The following is a 21,243-nucleotide window of genomic DNA, read 5'->3' on the forward strand; positions in this document are numbered from 1 at the left end:
GTGGTTATGAATAGTCCCCATAGCAAATTTGGGACCTCTAGAACATTCATTTGTGTTCAGCAGAAGAAAGAAAGTCATACACATCTGGGATGGCAAGAGGGTGAGTAAATCAAGTCAAGTCAAGTGGTTTTTATTGTCGTTTCAACCATATACAGTTAGTACAGTACACAGCAAAACGAGACAACGTTCCTCCAGGACCATGGTGCTACATAAAAACAACAAAGGACCAACATAGGACCACATGAGACTACACAACGAAATAAAATACCTATATAAACTACCTATATATACCTATATAAAGTGCACGTGCAAACATGTGCAAAAAGTACAAGGACAGTACAACAAATTACTGACAATGAACAGGACAATAGACAGTGCAGCGCCGACCAGTACTCAGTAGTGCAAAAAGATGACAGTTTCTAAAATGTAAACATAACATACTATGAGATAATGTTCTATGCACATAGCAGTTATTGAGGTAGCAGACAGTTATAAAGTGACAGTTATTAAAGTGCAACTCAGGACACGTGTGTGTCAAACCAGTCTCTGAGTATTGAGAAGTCTGATGGCTTGGGGAAGAAGCTGTTACACAGTCTGGCCGTGAGGGCCCGAATGCTTCGGTACCTCTTGCCAGGCGGGAGGAGGGTAAAGAGTTTGTGTGAGGGGTGTGTGGGGTCAGTCCACAATGCTGGTTGCTTTATGGATACAGTGTTTTTGTAAATGTCTTTGATGGAGGGAAGAGAGACCCCAATGATCTTCTCAGCTGTCCTCACTATCCTCTGCAGGGCTTTGCGGTCCGAACGGTGCAAGTCCCAAACCAGGCAGTGATGCAGCTGCTCAGGATGCTCTCAATAGTCCCTCTATAGAATGTAGTGAGGATGGGGGTTGGGAGATGTGCTTTCCTCAGCCTTCGAAGAAAGTAGAGACGCTGCTGGGCTTTCTTGGTGATAGAGCTGGTGTTGAGGGACCAGGTGAGGTTCTCCACCAGGTGAACACCAAGGAATTTGGTGCTCTTGGCGATCTCCACAGAGGAGCCGTCGATGTTCAGCGGAGTGTGTTCACCTTGTGCTCTCCTAAAGTCAACAACCATCTCTTTTGTTTTGTCGACATTCAGGGACAGGTTGTTGGCTCTACACCAGTTCGTCAGCCGCTGCACCTCCTCTCTGTATGCTGACTCGTCGTTCTTGCTGATGAGACCCACCACGGTCGTGTCATCGGCGAACTTGACGATGTGATTCGAGCTGTGCATTCCTGCACAGTCGTGAGTCAGCAGAGTGAACAGCAGTGGACTGAGCACACACCCCAGTGCTCAGTGTGGTGGTGGTGGAGATGCTGTTCCCGATCCGGACTGACTGAGGTCTCCCAGTCAGGAAGTCCAGGATCCAGTTGCAGAGGGAGGTGTCCAGGCCCAGCAGGTTCAGCTTTCCAATCAGGTGCTGGGGAATGATTGTGTTGAATGCTGAGCTGAAATCTATGAACAGCATTCCAACGTATGAGTCCTTATTGTCTAGGTGGGTGAGGGCCAGATGGAGGGTTGTGGTGATGGCATCGTCCGTTGAACGGTTTGAACGATACGCAAACTGCAGTGGGTCTAGTGAGGGGGGCAGCTGGGTCTTAATCTGCCTCATGACGAGCCTCTCGAAGCACTTCAGGAAATGTGTGGATGTGGCCATAGACTCAGTTACAGACTCACATATAACTCACCAAGCAGATAGGAGTACAATCCCTGGGCTGACTACAATAATATTAGCTGCTCTGACTGTCTGTGTGTCATTTTGTGTGTGTGTGTATGTGTGTGTGTGGTGGATGACAGGAATTTTCATGATCCCAAACCTTTCTGTTCACAGATAATTCTCCTCTAGCTCTCTTACCCTCTTTGTCTCCCCCTCACTCTCTTGCTCTGTTTCAAAGATGTATGATACACTTGCAGGGTGATAAATGAGAAAGAAGTATCAGAGACGTCTAAAGTTATGATGCCTGCAAGTCATGTCGGAATTATCTTTTCACGAGAGGAAACACGCAAATGCCACAGCAAAGAACATTTTGGGATTTTCAAGGAAAGTCTGGATTTCTGCAGAATTTCCCAGTTAAGGGATGCAATTAAAAAACATTACTGAAGCTAATTGGTGTTTATCATTATAAGTCGTAATTATGAATGCTGATGGTACAGCTATTCTGTTTTATTGTTCAATAAAACCAGCTTGGAGAGGTTTTAGGACACTTTGATAAATAAATAAAAAATCCTCCACCTTGGTTCCAAATGCTATAATTTTGGATAGCATTGTCCTATCAACAAAATGTTTTTTTTCCCTGGTATAGTTGACGTGTTGAACAACACCAAAGTTAATTTGACGATTTTCCATACTGTCTAAAAGGTATAATGTCAAACATGAATAATAACTTAATTTTGAAAGCTTTTCTAAAAACTGATACCATGCAAGTGACCCTCTTTGCTATTTTTTAAGGTCTATAAGTTATAAGGTCTTACTTTTGGATATGCCATTTAAGCATGAAATCCTTGAAAATGCCTTGAGGTTTAATGTAAGAGGTTAATGTAGTCTGGCGTAATAGTGTTGGGAGACCATAAGGGGGTGATATAACATTTACTGAAGCCAGTTGCAGGTAGGACAAAGCACAGGTGTCACACATACACAGGACGTGTCGATGTGGCAGGTGGCAGATCAAACTAAGTTGTGGATCTAGTCACCATACACACAAACGTTACAAAAGTTTTGTACTTTTTACAAAGTGATGTTGATGAGTTTGCAGGTGAGTGCATGTAACTGGTGTAACTGCGCAAACTGAACGATTAGAAATGGTGACTCATTTAAAAGGTTACCTGTGCCCTATTTAATTGTAATACTTTATGATCTACATCAAGTTAACTGATGAATACATTGATGGATGATTCAAGTCTAAGCTGGTCTTTTCAGGATGGCATTGTGAAGGGAAAGCTGCAACTTAAAGGCCCCTAATTTTAGCATATAGATGGCCGTAAAGTCAATAAACATACCCTTTAAGCCAAACTACACATGATCGTACCTGTTGATGCTTACCTTCCAGAATGACCTCTTTGCCCGTTTTCTTCAAGGCTTGAACGGCCTCATCGTGCGTAGCGTCTCTGAGGTCGTTTCCATTCACTGACAAAATTGCATCGCCCACGTAAAGAGCTTCCGTCTGGTCAGCTGAAAGTCCTTTGAAGATCTTAGAGATGAGGATGGGCATATTATTCTCCTTACCACCTGTAAAACGTAATTTGCATAAATGTGGTAAATTATATGATAAAAAATTGAATGAAATTATAAAACTGGAAAATCCAGTTTTATCCATGCTGATGGCTGTGTTTTGAAACATGGTAGCTGCTTTCTAGCTGGTAGACCATCTTGGACCAGCTATCAGCATTGGTTTTTGAAACAAGGTAGCTGGTTTTTAGCTGGTAGACCATCTAGGACAAGCTATCAGCATTGGTTTTTGAAACATGGTAGCTGCTTTCTAGCTGGTCGACCATCTTGGACCAGCTATCAGCATTGGTTTTTGAAACAAGGTAGCTGGTTTTTAGCTGGTAGACCATCTAGGACAAGCTATCAGCATTGGTTTTTGAAACATGGTAGCTGGTTTCTAGCTGGTAGACCATCTTGGACCAGCTATCAGCATTGGTTTTTGAAACATGGTAGCTGGTTTCTAGCTGGTAGACCATCTTGGACCAGCTATCAGCATTGGTTTTTGAAACATGGTAGCTGGTTTCTAGCTGGTAGACCATCTTGGACCAGCTATCAGAATGGGTTTTTGAAATATGGTAGCTGGTTTCTAGCTGGTAGACCATCTTGGACCAGCTATCAGAATGGGTTTTTGAAATATGGTAGCTGGTTTCTAGCTGGTAGACCATCTTGGACCAGCTATCAGCATTGGTTTTTGAAACATGGTAGCTGGTTTCTAGCTGGTAGACCATCTTGGACCAGCTATCAGAATGGGTTTTTGAAATATGGTAGCTGGTTTCTAGCTGGTAGACCATCTTGGACCAGCTATCAACATTGGTTTTTGAAACATGGTAGCTGGTTCGACCAGCAAATAACCATTTTGGACTTGCTTGAAACCAGCTACCATGTTCCAAAACACAACCATTTTTTAAGAGGTATAACTTGCTAGTAATGATCTGATAATACTGAAAAAAGTCATTTGTCCATTTGAGCTTTGAGAAGTAATTTGTTATGTGAATATAGATATTTATTGTGGTTTTTACACTATTTGGTTTCATTTTTTGCAATATCCGTTTGGTTATATTTTTGTACCCTTAATTTTCTCTTCCCAATTTTTTGAGGAAGTACTCTTACCTCCTCGGACAAAACACCCCTGCTGTTTAACTACTTGTTTTTTTTTTTAAGTTGTGTGCTGACAACGATGAACAAACGGACATCATTTTTGATGTTAAAATAATTAATTTAGCATATTAGCAGCCTGTGTTTTATTGGAGTTATGTCCTTCAATTTTAAGCATAATCCCTGCTGGTCATCTCAAGCACTTTTTGATTGATCTCATACTTTGTGTATCATTAGTAGCCCTCTCTTTTGTACCTTACCATGACGCATACGATCCATCCTCCTTGCCAAGAAAGATGGCATAATAGCATCCATGTTGTTCCTCTCTTGCTGATGAAAGAGCATGTATAATCCACTCATTATTTCAGCTTCAAAAGTCCAATTGCTGTCACGGTGGCGGATGACAAACACGACTTTGCAGCTTTGCAGTTTTTCTATATCTCGCATAATACGATAATTTCCACCGTTTGCCCTTTTGAACTATACCAACGATTGCTCGTTCAGTGCCACGGCCGCTGACGTTAGCATCATTAATTTGCTGTCATCTGTGCTCTCTGAGACGTGTCTGACCATAGAGTTTAGATATACAAATATCTCAAAAATCGCGCCGATGCCCATAATGCACTTCGGTTTACGTCATCTCTCAAACACTGATATGGCAGAATAAGTCCGCCTTCTAAATAAAAGAGCCAATCGTCAATTGGTAAAGTCGTCACGTTACTGCAGATGTTAAACAGACCTGAGATCCGTAGTACAAGAATGGGACCTGGCCCGGACACGGCTGACCGTATAAAATATGGACCCGAACCTCTACTTTGTTGGACACAGCCACTAATATGGACAAACAAGTGGCAGAGATTAACATATTTATTCAAAACATTGATAACTAGTTCTGATCTTGCCACTAACTTACTAACATTAGTATATTCATCAGACAAACATTTCCGCACTTACATGAAGCTATGTTAGGCCTAGCTTTAGCAATTGATACATTACAGAAGCAAATATTTCATATTGTTTGAAGAATAATTTCATATTGAAGAAATTTACATTTATGCATTTGGCAGACGCTTTTATCCAAAGCGACTTACAGTGCACTTATTACAGGGACAATCCCCCCTGAGCAACCTGGAGTTAAGTGCCTTGCTCCAATGGTGGTGGCTGTGGCGGTCGAACCAGCAACCTTCTGATTACCAGTTATGTGCTTTAGCCCACTACGCCTCCACCACTCCAGAAGAAATACGATCGAAGGGGGAGAGATTGAAACTGCACCTGGCTGATGCACACTCTGTCATGGGGATGCTCATCCCCCGAGCACGAGCTTGCTGCAGCTAGATTATAACGTGATGGCTCGTGACATATTGATTCATAATATATGTGTGACTGTGTGTTTCTTATCGTAAAGACAAGTGGCAATACGCAGCTCTGTTAAGAAGAGAGAGTTGTATACTGCAACAAAATAATGTTTTTGATTTAATTTTGTTTTGGCTTGTTTTCCAATAGAAATATCTAATACTCCATTAAAACAACGAACATTTTCTTTAGCAGCTATACTGCAGAAGATAATTGTTATCTGAGAATGTGGAATATAATATTATATTCAAATTAAAATAAATATTTTTTTGGCTTTTCTCCCCTTTTCTCCCAAATATGGAATGCCCAATTCCCAATGTGCACTAGGTCCTCATGGTGGCGTAGTGACTCATTTACATTTATGTATTTGGCAGATGCTTTTATCCAAAGCGACTTACAGAGCACTTATTACAGGGACAATCCCCCCGGAGCAACCTGGAGTTAAGTGCCTTACTCAAGGACACAACGGTGGTGACTGTGGGGATCAAACCAGCAACCTTCTGAGTACCAATGTATTATACAGAGCACTTATTAAAGGGACAATCCCCCCGGAGCAACCTGGAGTTAAGTGTCTTGCTCAAGGACAACGTGGTGACTGTGGGGATCAAACCAGCAACCTTCTGAGTACCAATGTATTATACAGAGCACTTATTACAGGGACAATCCCCCCGGAGCAACCTGGAGTTAAGTGTCTTGCTCAAGGACACAACGGTGGTGGCTGTGGGGATCAAACCAGCAACCTTCTGAGTACCAATGTATTATACAGAGCACTTATTACAGGGACAATCCCCCCGGAGCAACCTGGAGTTAAGTGTCTTGCTCAAGGACACAATGGTGGTGCCTGTGGGGATCGAACCAGCGACCTTCTGATTACCAGTTATGTGCATTAGTAACTCTTTTCATTGAAAAACTCGTCATTTGTGATGTCGAAGTCACTCTGAATACTGTGAATAAAAAAGCCAGAACATTAGTGGTCTGATTTCCTTTAATGTTCCTTTAATACTAATGCACATAACATTTAAGAAATAAACATTTACAATTTTTACATATGACTCTGATAACGATGTCATTATTTCTAAGTAAGGAGACATTTTCAAAATAGACGTTTTATTTGATTAAATTAACTTTTAATTCTGATATTGATGGGCACATTTGGAAATAGTCAGAAGATGAGAAAAGTGGTTGTAGGGATGGGATGCACCGATACCACTTTTTCTCTTCCGATTCCGATATCGGAATTCTCAGTATCGGCCGATACCGATCCGATATCAGTGATGTCGTTTTTTTTTTTTTGCATAATCAGTTTAGAATATCTTTAAATTATTGTGTGGAACTAATTGGGGTTACTCATTAATATGTAAAGAAACACAAACCTCTAACGACACATTATTTCAATATCAATGTATCTCTTATTAAGAAACACTTTATTATTAACTAGTATACTTGATAATGGAGCAGCAAAATTAACAGTAATTCCAGTATAAGTCATCGGTAGAAAAGAAGCCAATTTATTTTATTATTATTAATTTTTTTGCAAAATTTTCTCAACTTGTATCTGGACTTTAAAAGATTCAGATCTCTTTTTTTGTTAATTTAGTTGTAAGATATCAGCTCACTTTTCATTCACACAGTTATTTTCTGGAACCTATTCAACTTAAATATTATTATAATTTGTAAACAGATAATAATATATTTTAATAGTAATATATAGTAATATATCTCAATCGTGCACTTTTAACTTTTAAACCCTCACGCTTTTATTTTGACATTCTGAACTCTCCAGGACGTCCTGTATGTGTCTGTTTGTGGGCTAGTTCACAGTAGTTTAATTCACTTCTTATTCATATTCTGGTCAAATGCTCCTCCGGTGCCGTTCTAAATGCATATTATAAGTGAACTGAAGTATTGAGCATCTACATCTGAGATGTTGTTCGTGAGTAGCGCTCAAATATTGCACAATTAGCACAATGCAAAATTAGCTGTGAGTGTGTGTAAACAGAGCAGCGCCATTCACTGAGGCACTGGAGCTGCGCGTGCATTATATATATTTACTTATAAAACAGTCTTTTGTTATTCACAGAGCTATCACACGTCTTCAAGCGTCTTTGAATAAAATGCACGAGTCATATGCACTACTTAAATGGCCTTTTTATGGTTCTTTTATGTCATTTTTTGAGCTTGACAGTAACGAACATGACTAACACACAGTATCGGATTTGGATCGGGCTCGTCAGACCGATACCTGATCCGTCTAAAAGTAGCGGAGCCAATACTGATCCAGGTATCGGATCGGTGCATCCCTAGTTGTAGGTAGACATATTAGTATATAGCACCAACATACAAGATGCTACACTACACACACCCTTTCTTTAAGACTAAACTGTATCTGAACTTATCTGGGACATTGGACATTTTTCATACTCAACATATACTGGAGTTTGATGCCCACAAACCCAGTTTCAAGCAGTTGTTTTTAAAGACAAGGGAGATGCGGAACATGAGAGTATTTCTATAGAGAAAGAAAAGAGAAGTAGCCCAGCAGTGTATAAAAACGTTCTTGACAGCTGAATTGTGTAATTCCTGCACCATTAGTGCCACCAAATGGAACTGTAGAAGTGTTTTAATCGAAACAAACAGATAGTCCCACCCCAAAACTCACACCATTGGTTGAGTCAGTGTTGCTGTATTGGGCAGGCTATCATAGTTTGTGCAATTTAGCAAGTGTGAACTACTCTGGCCATTTCAACAATGACAATTTTGTCTTCCAGGGAAGAACAGAGATGCTGTTTGAGATGGCGCATCATGACTGAGAAATTGGGAAGTCTTCACCAATTGCTCATATGTGGTCTCCCTTCTCAAGTCCTTTCATTTCAGGCACCAAATGAAGGTGGAAATCGTCAAAATGAGATTCTACACACGTCACAAACTTTCTGCATTTATTCTTGCATTGTACTGCATTGTCCTTATCACCCCGACTGAAGAATATTCATTAAATAACTGCACAATCCCTTTCTCTTTTGAATATTCTGACAATCTTAAGGTGCTGTGCTACAAGATGGGCTACAGGCAAATCCCTTCACCGTTACCCCTCAACACAATCATTTTGGATATATCCTTCAATTCCATCTCGCAGATTTCTGAGGCCGATTTCATCAGACTTCCCAATCTGATCAACTTAAACATGTCTCACAATCAGATATCTGAAATACCCGGCAGTGCGTTGAGTGGCTTGCCAAACTTGGAAGAACTCAACCTGTCCAACAACAAGATAAAAAGTGTGTCCACAAAACTGCTCAGCGGCCTTGTAAACCTGTCTCGTTTAAGGCTTGACTCGAACTACCTTGAAACGATTGAACATCTGTCTTTTGCGTCTCTTTCAAATTTGAGGGTTGTAAACCTTACAAATAACAAGTTAAATCACATTTCCAGACTCCAGCCTATCCTTACAATACCATATCTGGAGGAACTATACTTGGGAAACAACAGCTTCACAGTTTTCAACTCAAGCAACGTCCCATCTGCACTTTCTACTTTGAAAAAGTTGGATCTATCGTTGAATCCCTTGTCAATGTTCAAGATAACAGAAAACATCTTTCCATGTCTTGAGTACTTGGACTTGTCATACTGTTTCCAGAAGTGTACTCTGGATTGGGTTATTTCAGACAAGGCATTCCTAAACGCTGTAAAGACACTCAACATCAGTTGCAATCATATTTCAGATAAACAACTGGATAATATAATGCATAGTTTCACCTCTGTTACCTGGATCAACATAAGTGATATGAAGGAGTTCAGAGTAGAGACGCTTTTACAGGGGGCATGTTCCCCTGGACTGAGGGGTCTACACTTCATGGACAACAATCTTTCAGTTCTAACGGATCATATGTTTAGACCATGTGAATTACTGAATGAGTTACATCTGAGAAGCAACGGAGTATCAGAAATGTATACATCGACATTCGAAAATCTTAACAACTTGACAGTGTTGCGCCTACAAAACAACCTTTTGACGCAACTCAACAATACCCTTCAGGTCCTCCCGAAATTACAGTTGCTCGACCTTCACCTAAACAATATTGCAAATCTCAAATGCTCTGATTTTGCAAATCTGACACAATTAAGACAACTGTTTTTGTATAAGAACAGAATTCGGACAATCACCGCATGCCTATTTAAGGATTTAGCTAATCTAGATGAGCTCATTTTGGACAGTAATAGCCTGATAACGATAAGTGATGCATTTACCTATGGTCCCCCAAATCTAAGGTACTTAAACTTGAATGGCAATAAGTTAAGTTCAGTCAAAAAAGATTCATTTAAAGCATTACACTCTCTCGAGATCTTATATCTCGCAGATAATCCAATAGTAGAGATTCAGCCATCTGCTTTTGCAGGAATGATACATTTATCCGAGCTCCTACTTGCATCAGTCAAAATCTCAGAAACAACACTAAGAAACCCAAACATCTTTGTTGGTATAACTAGGCTACAGGGTTTGGATTTGAGTTGCAATTACTTAAAATATGAGAGTCATGAAGAACTAGACAATCCACCATTTGTCTTGTTAAGTGAATTGAAAATTCTGCGCCTTTTCAACCAACGTGAAGGCTTAAAGCACATACCCTCAAACCTTTTGAAAGGTCTGACGAATTTACAAGTGCTATATGCAGGTAACCTTAATATAAATTATTTGCATTTCAACACATTTAGTCACACTCCCAATCTTCAGTACTTGGATTTGTCAAGTAATAATTTTGCTGACAAAAACGCCTTGACATCCAGGCTTTTCTTTCCAATTAAAGGACTAAATAGACTTACACTTGGTAGAGTTCACCTTCAGTCATTGGACTTCTTAATTGAAGCAAATCTCTCCAGTTTAAATACCCTAAGAGCAAAAGGTAACGAGTTAGAGTTGATAAACCAAACTCTGATTCAGTCCCTTCCTCGTCTGAAAATCCTTGATTTGCAAAATAACAGATTCATTTGTGACTGTAGTAATGCTTGGTTCATCGATTGGGCAGTTAAGAACAATAACACTCAGGTCATTTACCTGAATAGGTACAAATGTCGCTATCCACTTTCTTTAAGTGGTGTAAACCTGGTAGCCATTAACACCAAATCCTGCAATGTAAATTATGACTTCATCTCCTTCATCGTTAGCTTTTCTATCACCATTCTCACTCTCATCGTTTCATTTATCTACCACTTCCTAAAATGGCAATTGGTGTACGCATATTATCTCTTCTTGGCGTTTCTCAATAACAGAAAGAGGAAACGAACCAGGAATCAACTTGGGTTCCAATATGACGCCTTCATTTCCTACAATGTTCAAGATGAGCCCTGGGTCCTGGAGGAACTTGTACCAAAACTGGAGGTTCAACAGGGTTTGAGACTGTGTCTTCATCACAGAGACTTCCAGCCAGGCAAGGCCATTATCGACAACATCGTAGATGGAATATATAATAGCCGCAAAACCGTTTGCCTGATCACACACAACTATCTGAGGAGTGTTTGGTGTTCACATGAGATTCAAGTGGCCAGTTTCAGACTTTTTGATGAACAGAAAGACGTTTTGGTTCTAGTTTTCCTTGAGGAAATTCCCACCCACCACCTTTCCCCATATTACAGAATGCAGAAGCTGGTGAATAAATGGACTTATCTCCAGTGGCCCAAACAAGGAGAAGATACTAGAGTGTTCTGGCAGAAACTTATAATGGCCATAAAGAGGAAGGAGGCCGTGCAAGAGTAGAGACAGATTCTTTCTGGACAAGACAAATATGTTTAAAGGTCAATTACTACACAGTTGTGGTGTGTGGTACACTTGGGGCAATCAACAATAACAACAATAACCAATGTCTTTTTATTAGGGCTGGGATAAACGATTATTTTTTAAACGATTAATCTAGCGATTTATTTTTTCGATGCATCGATTAATCTAACGATTAATTTTTTTTTTTCAGTCCGATTCGATTTCGATTCGATTAATCGACTTGTGACAACACCGGTAATACCGGTTTCATCGGGGGTGGGGGTGTATAAAATGTAAAAAAAAAAACATTCGCCGGGAGTTTGATTGACTGGCGATCTGATCAATCAATCATAATACGCCATTTTTGTCTGACAAAGTAGTCAGGAGAGAGAAGATTAACGTCGGTGGATTTGAATTTGAATAATGGGTTGTAGGCTACTGTACTGACGTCTTTCCGCGGTTAAAACAACAGTCCTTCTGATGTAGGCTACATTCATGTTTAGCCTATTTGATGCTATAAATTAACCAAGGAAAAGATGATCGGTTCACGAGCAGCTTTAACTGAGGCAATCTGTCACGACACATTAAAGAGCCACAAAATAGTTGGCCGATTTATGGTTTAATTTTCTTTGAATGACCAAATTTGAAAGTTGAGACTTTATTAAATGTTACCTGCTTGGTCCTGTCTGTCAGTGCGTTGTCAGTGTCCTCTATGTATTTTTCACGACATTCATAGCTATCAGCGCATTATTAATAGCTATAAGCGAAAACTTTAGGTGTCGACAACGTATTATAGCCTACTCCAACATCGAGTGCAAAGTGGGGAGCACCGTAAAAAACTTACGGTGCTCTGTCATCTGCTCCCGGGTGGCGCCTCTTCAGGTGCTGGTGCATTGCCGTGGTGCTAGAATGGAAGGCCATCTCCATTTTGCAAAGATGACATATCACGGAATTGTTTCCTTTTAAATTAAAGAATTCCCATACTTTAGAGGAACGAGTGCATGCCGCCTTGCACTTCTGATAGTCTGAGGAGCCACTCGTGTTGCTACTATTCGCCGGCGCCGCCATCTTTGTTTTGGGTCTGACAATCGACGCGCATATTTTGCGTCTACGTATTTTTTGCGTCGACGTCATCCCAGCCCTACTTTTTATGTAATATATAGAGGTCAAGCATTGACTACGCATAGGCACCAATTGTTATTTCTAGTGTTCTTATTATATGTTATCTGGCTGGGAATCTATGGTAAAATGTTGTAAAATTTGGCACAATGATTAGGGACAATATAAACTTTCATGGTGCCAAAATTAGTGCCTCTATCTCAAACTCTCAAGTGCCACCAACAGCTTAAAGTTGCACTTACGTTTCAAAATAACTTGAACTGTGTAGTCTAAAACATTTTTATTCTTCCTGTGATTTCTTGGCTCATGCTGAGTAAATTTCCACCAGGCGAGACCGGTTGCTGATTCTACACACCCGGCCCCTTATCAGGCTAATCAAGCCTCCGAGAGGGATAAAGGCCGAGCTGCCCGTAAACGCTCTCTCTCTGTCGCACCACTGACCGCAGTTGGCCTATATCCCTCTCGGAGGCTTGATTAGCCTGATTAGGGGTTGGGTGTGTAGAATCACGACCCGGCCCCGCCCTCCGCCCTGTCACACAACTATTCAAAATGACACCATATAGTAACTTAGGATGATCTCTGCGATGCTTTGACGTTGTGTCATTGCCACAATGAGTTTACATGGAGACCAGAGCGTATGAGCGAAGCGGAATGGTGTGAAACTCTGTTCAATAACCCACTCCATGCACGTGCCCTCCGCTCAGCCGCTCACGGCCCAAGCAGACGGTCCGCTCAAGTACCGCTCAAGCTCACCAGTAAAAAAGCGTCTGCTCAAATCCCGCTCCGACATAAAATTTCTCTGTAGGAACCATATACTTGGTTCCAAACATGCACACAGGGGGTATCTACAGTGGCCCAAGCAACTGCCCCTTTGCCCACATGGGCTGAAGTGCCCCTCTGGGTGAAATATAGACTATAGGCTAACATTTATTAAATTATCAAATGATTAGTAATGCTCACATCTGAAATTATGTGATTGTGTTGTTGTGTTTTTGTATATAAAATCTCACTGTTTATTTTGGAAAGTTTTACAACTGCTGTAAGATAATCGGGTCAACCAGACCTTCATTATCATTTATAATCAGTCAAATATTTCTCTGTTGGCACATATGTCATTAAACATCTTCAAATAATGCCTTAAAAATATTCAGTTCTAAATAACCTTTATTTTAACCGAAAGGGCCAGTGGGTCGGCCGCGCGATATGCCGAATGGGCCGCGATAAGCTAAAATGAGTCGCCGCATTATGCAGAACGGACCACAAAACGGAGCCGCGATATGCAGAAAAGGACAGCGACCAACATTATTATAAAAATGGTAAAAAATGAGGTTAACGCATTAAAATACAGGTCAAAAGCTTGTGAGTTTGAGTCCAGGAAAGAGCTGTTTTAAAATATTTACTTCTGTTGGTCTCTTGAGTCTTCATATTGTGCTTACTACAATGCAGACTGTACATTATTTACATAATTCCTGCTTCAAATAAGAAAAAATGAAGCTGTAAATATTTGATCAGAAATGGTGATCAACGATGGTTAGAGCTCTGGGCTTCAGTTCAAAGGACTGGGTGAACCCCGGTTCGATACCCGCATCAGCTGGAATAAACGTTATGACTGTTGTGCTGGAGCTCTTTCCATTGTTATTAGGGTATGGTTTTAGGGCTTGGCCCCGTAATTGTTGCTTGCAACTTTATTTTTGTTATTGTCGTGTTATAGTCCGAGACACTATTTCTTTAGTTTTTCACACAAAATCTCAATAAAAATAGACAGACCAAAAGTAGGGGCCTTATTAGTGAATACACAACACCAAAATCAATACTCATCTGTTGCCCACATGATTTGCTCTCTTTGATTTGATTTATGGGCAATACTGTAATGTGCCTGAACCTTGGACTTAGGATGGACCCCACCGAACCTCACCAAAATGACCTGCCGGTTGAACTGCAATGCAACTCATTAATCTCTGCTTGCATCACCTTTGCCTATTGATGGACTACACTCTTGAAATGAAATACATAGGCTACGTCTACATTAATCCGGATACATTTGAAAACAGTGTTTTTGTTTTAAAACACTCTCCATCCACACTAACATTTTCAAACGTTTTCCAAAAGTTGCTCGTCCACACTGAAACGTTTGAAAACGCTTACGTTGCGTCACTGCGCATGCGGGAAATCCCCGCTGCATGTATGGTCTGAAACGCAATTGTCCTTGTGTTCCGTCACCGGACACCAATTCCGAGTAAACTTCCCTTCGCCTTTGAATGATCGCAATGTGAAGGTTGTACAAAGTAACATTTATTTTTTAACAAAGCTATCAAAGTGAGTTTCAGGCACAACAGCGCCGCTATAACACAGGCCGCCATCTTGATTGTTTTGGTTGGAAAGATCACATGACTAAAAATGCGTCATCGCTTTCCTAAGCGTCCGTTTTAACAGTCCACACTACAGCGCAAAAACGGCATTTTCAAATGTATCCACAAAAGTTCAGTTTTCACGGACAAAAACGCCATCTCAGTGTGGACAGAAGGCCAAAATGGAGAGAGAATAGAATAAAATAAATTTGTCTCGCATTGCTCGCGCGAGTAACGCGAACCCGCGAGTATTCGCCCTTCTCTTCCGAAAAAGGACAGGAGGAGGGGCTTCTACGACAACGTATCTTTCCGCCATCAACCATGGCCGATATCACAACGATTGCTGCTCTGTATCTGTTGTGCAAGTCCCAGATACGTTTTCGTTGTGTCATACAATTCCGGGTGCCCACACACCGCTACAACCATTTTCTCATCCATTTTTCCTGATTTCTTCTGCTACTACGTCAGTACATCAGTGACATCCGGACAATGTCAATGCTGATTGGCTTTGGCAACAACGCGTCATTCGGATATTTCGAAAAATTTCAACTCAAGCGAAGACACGAATGAAGCGATTTAGCGTTTTCACTTCGAGCCATTTGCTTCATTCGCGCCGCCCGCCACAAATTCGTGTCTCTGCATTGACTTAGTATGTAATCACACCTCGCGAAACCAATTCCGAGTAAACTTCCCTTCGCCTTCGAAGGAACGCAATGTGAAAGTTGTACAAAGTGACATTTATTTTTTAACAACGCTATCAAAGTGAGTTTCAGGCACAACAGCGCCGCTGTAACACCGGCCGCCATCTTGATTGTTTTGGTTGGAAAGATCACATGACTAAAACTGCGTCATCATTTTCCAAAGCGTCCGTTTTAAAAGTCGACACTTCAGCGTGAAAACGGCATTTTCAAATGTATCCACTTCGGAGTGCGTTTTCAAAAAGTTCAGTTTATATATAAATATAAATATATATATATGTTAAACACTGGACCTTAACTCTTACTTAATTTAAACATTTTAAACCATGACTTGCACTGCACATAAATAACTAATATTGGCATTATATTCATGTTGTTTAGTCACAGTGAGTCTAGTTTCACCCAAAGTTATTTTTCTCCATTAACCAACATCTTATGCTTTAGGCACGCATCTAGAAATTCAAGGGTATAAAACATTGATACATGGATCCCTGTAGAGCAGTGGTTCTCAATTGGTGGGGTCGTGTGACCCCAAAATGGGTCGCAGATTTGTGCTCATTGGGTTGCAAACGACGGGTGAAAACAATACTTCATACAATGGAGAAAACACTTCCATATCAATTGTTGTTGCCGTCAAAGGCCGTGCATCCAATCCAACTCTCTCTACAGTATTTAGAAACCTAACGCTCAAACTACAGACAAGACTGTTTGATTTGAATTAATTTCATCAAATTCAGGACATGGACATGTTTGTTCACTTTTGTGTGCTAAATATATTTGGTACAATGTTGTTATGCTACTGTAAAATGTGGACCCTGAATCCATACCATACCAGACCATGTGACCATGTTAATGGGTGGCATTATGACCAGTTTGTACCAGAAGTGGTCTTGCTTAATTGCCCCTAATCTGTTTCAGTGGCTTTACCCTCCATGCTAGTGACCTTTTGACTTGTTAAGGCACACATGCGATGCCCATGTGGGTGGGTGGTCTGCTCCTGCCAGATACTGTTGGCAACCTATGGGCTCTTCGCTGAAGCTTCAGCACGTTATCAATCATTTCTCACCGCAGTCCCTGCCAGAACGTCCTGCACAAACAAGCTAATGCTGAAAATGCGACAATCTTCCACTATTGCATCATTCGTCTGCAAAGACATCCCACTGTGTTGTATTTACCAAAAACATGGATGTACAACATTTCCAGGAGACCTACAATAATCCCTGGTATTAAAGTTCATCAACAGCAACATGTCTGAAGGTTCATTTTCTCCTTACAGGAAAGGAATAGGTCCATCATTGACATAAACATTATGTATACATGCAATAAAAAGAAAATGGTTGGCTAATGGTACACTAAGACACGCTAATGTCTTGTTCATATAGTTACATAAATGAGATTTTTACAAGTGCATTGGCCCAAATCAAAAGTTCTGCCCCCTAAGTATCTATGATTTTCTGGTCTCTAGATACGGCTCCCATCCAATGGAATGGAATCATCACGAATGGTGCAGGACGAAATCCAATCGTTCAAATAACTAAAGCCAGAAATGAGCAAAAGAAATGGTGATACTTGACTTAACAACACCACTAAATATCGGTAATCAATTCAATGATGGTTTGAGGCCAAAATGTGGATTAAACCAGGCGTGCTAACTTCTACATCCAACTGGGTAGCCAATAAACAGCGTAAATATACCAGTACACATTTGGTAATGAAACAGTCCATTCTAGTGGACCTCAAGTTAGGTGTTGAAAAGTTTTGTTGCTTTTTACTAAGGGTGCCTACAAGTAAAAGAGCGACAGACCCAAAGACTTTTGCCACAGTAAATATAGACTAAATATACAACTGCACTTCGGACTTAAGGCAAGGTCGTCTCTCTCTCTCCCTCATATCCTAAAATAAACAGCACCATACTCTCCTCTGCTCTCGTTCCACAGCTTTCATCTTAAGCCAGTGACAAGCTGAGCATGATGGGTAATTCTCTGGTCAGCTGTTGGCAATGGGGTGCAAAACGCCCTCCCCCCAGAACACACACATATTGCATGATTCACTAACCAGTAAATCTCCCCAGACACATATAATATCAAACCAACACAGGAGGACATCTTCATTTGAGACTTTAAGATAGTCCGGTTTTTTTGGAATCCCATTATTCTGCTTTGCATCTCATTATCAAAATAAAATATGACGTCAGAGAACTATGACGTTGACACTTCATTTGACAGTTCTTTGAGAACACCTACAAAGGCTCCAGACTTCATGTACAGCAGATAAAAAGATAGATGTATGAACTTAAGGACCATTTTAAAGAGATGCAGACCGATATATCGGTTTTACCGATGATTCAGTGCCGATAGTTTTTTATATTATTTATTACTGCGAGGAAAGGCTATGAGTTTCTTAACTATCGCACGACTGAATGGTTATCAGCCTTTTCCATCACCTTAGTAATTGGTATCGGCAAAATCCACAATCTGTCGACCTCTATCCTCGATTATTTTGAAGGATCGGAGACTATAAAACACATATTATTAACATATTCATCAGATAAGTGTTTCTAGAGTTCTTATGGTCAAACTATAATGGTGTGTTCACATACAACGCGAAAAAAAATTTGTCTCGCATTGCTCGTGCGAGTAACGCGAACCCGCGAGTATTCGCCCTTCTCTTCCGAAAAAGGACAGGAGGAGGGGCTTCTACGACAACTTATCTTTCCGCCATCAACCATGGCCGATATCACAACGATTGCTGCTCTGTATCTGTTGTGCAAGTCCCATATATGTTGACGTTGTGTCATAAAATTCTGGGTCTCCACACACCGCTACAACCATTTTCTCATCCATTTTTCCTGATTTCTTCTGCTACTACATCAGTACATCAGTGACGTCCGGACAATCTCAATGCTGATAGGCTTTCACGACAATGCTTTCGCGACAACGCGTCATGCAAAAATTTCAACTCACACGAACACGCGAATGAAACGATTTCGCGTTTTCACTTCGCTTCATTCGCGTGTTCGCGCGAGTTGACATTTTTCGCATGCCGCGAATTCGCCTCTTTGCATTAACTTTGTATGTAATCACACCTCGAACGCCCATTCGCGTTGTATGTGAACGCACCATGAGTTGTAAGATCCTACAGGTCTTTGAAAAAGAGAACTTGAAATTACAGTTTTTCAAATGGTGGATTTTTTATTTTTTTTTAAATTGATTTATAGAATGATGAAACATTTCTTAGTCTTTTCTCACTAGGACGGGCAGAGACATTGAGGCTACAAGCGTCCAAAATTAATACAATCCCAAAAAGCAGTTTAGTGTGCAGCCAAAGTCCCAATAATTGCCAGATAAATTAAGACTTGGTGCATAACGCAGGACTTTTAACTATAAACAAGCACAAACCGGGGACTTGGCTACATGGCAATGCTCTATATGTTGTAATGTAATTAACAAATTAAGCTTTTTATAGTCTATATACAGTACTCACCAGATGAAGAGTATTTGTATACAGTATATACACTATAAGTATATATATTCCACAAGATGAGGTTCAATGACGAGGAATAAAAAACAACACATCGGTAGAGAATTTTGCCGATAACCGACCGTTCCAAAAGGCTACTATCGGCATGATAAATCGGTAAAACCGATATATCAGCCTACCTCTACTTGAATACCCACCAAGTACTGTGGCGGTCACACGGTACAATGATCATGTGTCCAAAAAAACACATGGCACTTTTCAGGAGGCTACTTTTTGATCATATAATGAACTAGGAATGTATGACAAATATACTGTACATTCTCAACATAATGTTATGATTAATATTTATGATTTCTTACATAATTTATTCAGAAGTTATTCTCCACCTATATACAGTAAGAGAACCAAAGGATCCCCTTAAAGTAGGCAACTCTATGGTGCTATGGTACAGTGATGGTATTTTTACTTGTAAAAAAAAGTATCCTCATATTACTAGCATGGTACACTTCCAAAACATGGTACTATCATGTTGTTTTAAAGTGTGAGGGTACATTTTTTGTATCACTTGGAAAAAAGTATGCTGGTGCTGCCATTGGTTACTTTGGACATGTGCCATGGTTATACCATGGTATTCTTAGAAGTACTGAATGGTACCAAGTAAATGGTACTAGCATGTTTTTGGACACGTTAGCATAATTGTTTTGTCATGTACCGTTCGTCTGTTGTGTTTCAAAGTAAATATAGACACTTTAGGAAACCAAAAAAGTTTATTACAAAGTTAAAATGGAAAGAAAATGTGCTCTTATACCTTTAATACTTATGCCAAGCCCTCCGACTTCTTGTTTGGTGACCCGGACTGTTCTCTTGACGTTCGTGATGGTGTCCGGCACCGGGGAGGCGCTGAGATTGGCCGGATCCCCGTTAACCGCCCCGACGGCGGCGGCGGCGGGGAAGGAGGGTTTGACGGACTCATCGGCGCTTTCTCCGGGGCTCACGGTGAACGAGTCTTCGCTTAGAGTCGCGAGCACACGGATCCAGTGATCGACGGTAACACGGAGCTCCAGCAGTCCGCTCTTCACGGGCTTCACAGCGGCCGCCATGATCAACACATTCCTGGAATACCAGCGGAGCTGCTGCAGTCCCGAACACAGACACTAACTTCACTAACCCCCTCCAACCCAAACCAAAGCTCTCTCTCTCTCTCTCTCTCTCTCTCTCTCTCAGTACTTTACTGACATGATTGTTGTGCAAATATAATGCCATGGCATACACAATAAGACAGTGGCAGGTACAAATAGCATGGTACCATTTTGTACACATATCTATACAATTATAGTTAATATATCTTTAAAAATATATGTTGCATATAAGTATGTCACTTTTATATACTACCAGTGAAAACCATACATGAACATGCATTTTACAGTGGCGCCCAAAAGTTTGGAATAATGTACAGATTTTGCTCTTATGGAAAGAAATTGGTACTTTTATTCACCAAAGTGGCATTCAACTGATCACAGTGTATGGTCAGGACCAGAGATCTCACAGCTTTGCAGATCTTTGGCATTCTAGTGGTCAGTTTGTCCAGATACTCAGGTGACCTTTCACCCCACACTTCCTGTAGCACTTGCCATAGATGTGTCTGTCTTGTCGGGCACTTCTCACGCACCTTACAGTCTAGCTGATCCCACAAAAGGGTTAAGATCCGTAACACTCTTTTCCAATTATCTGTTGTCCAATGTCTGTGTTTCTTTGCCCACTCAAACCTTTTCTTTTTGTGTTTGTGTTTCAAAAGTGGCTTTTTCTTTGCAATTCTTCCCATAAGTCCTCCTGAGTCTTCTCTTTACTGTTGTACATGAAACTGGTGTTTAGTGGGTAGAATTCAATGAAGCTGTCAGCAGAGGACATGTGAGGGGTCTATTTCTCAAACTAGAGACTCTGATGTAGGCCTACTTATCCTCTTGTTTAGTTGCACATCTGGTCTTCCACATCTCTTTCTGTCCTTGTTAGAGACAGTTGTTCTTTGTCTTTGAAGACTGTAGTTACACCTCTGTATGAAATCTGCAGTTTTTTGGCAATTTCAAGCATTGTATCACCTTCATTCCTCAAAACAATGATTGACTGATGAGTTTCTAGAGAAAGCAGTTTCTATTTTGCCATTTTTTACCTAATATTGACCT

The 21,243-nt window shown here is 40.6% G+C and overlaps 1 protein-coding gene across 1 annotated transcript in view; it reads right to left on the reverse strand.

The window, feature by feature from the left end:
- LOC127646473 (alpha-1-syntrophin-like) overlaps positions 1–20,244 on the reverse strand; it is a 51,678-nt gene extending 31,434 nt beyond the window's left edge. The window contains exons 1-2 of the mRNA XM_052130168.1: positions 19,872–20,244; positions 3,057–3,242 (exon numbers count right to left, since the gene is read on the reverse strand). Coding sequence (XP_051986128.1) covers positions 3,057–3,242; positions 19,872–20,163 — 478 coding nt within the window. The 5' untranslated portion in view covers positions 20,164–20,244. The remainder of the gene's footprint in view (positions 1–3,056; positions 3,243–19,871) is intronic.
- Between the last annotated feature and the right edge of the window lie 999 nt (positions 20,245–21,243).

The sequence above is a fragment of the Xyrauchen texanus genome, chromosome 7, assembly GCF_025860055.1.
Source record: "Xyrauchen texanus isolate HMW12.3.18 chromosome 7, RBS_HiC_50CHRs, whole genome shotgun sequence".
NCBI lineage: Eukaryota > Metazoa > Chordata > Actinopteri > Cypriniformes > Catostomidae > Xyrauchen > Xyrauchen texanus.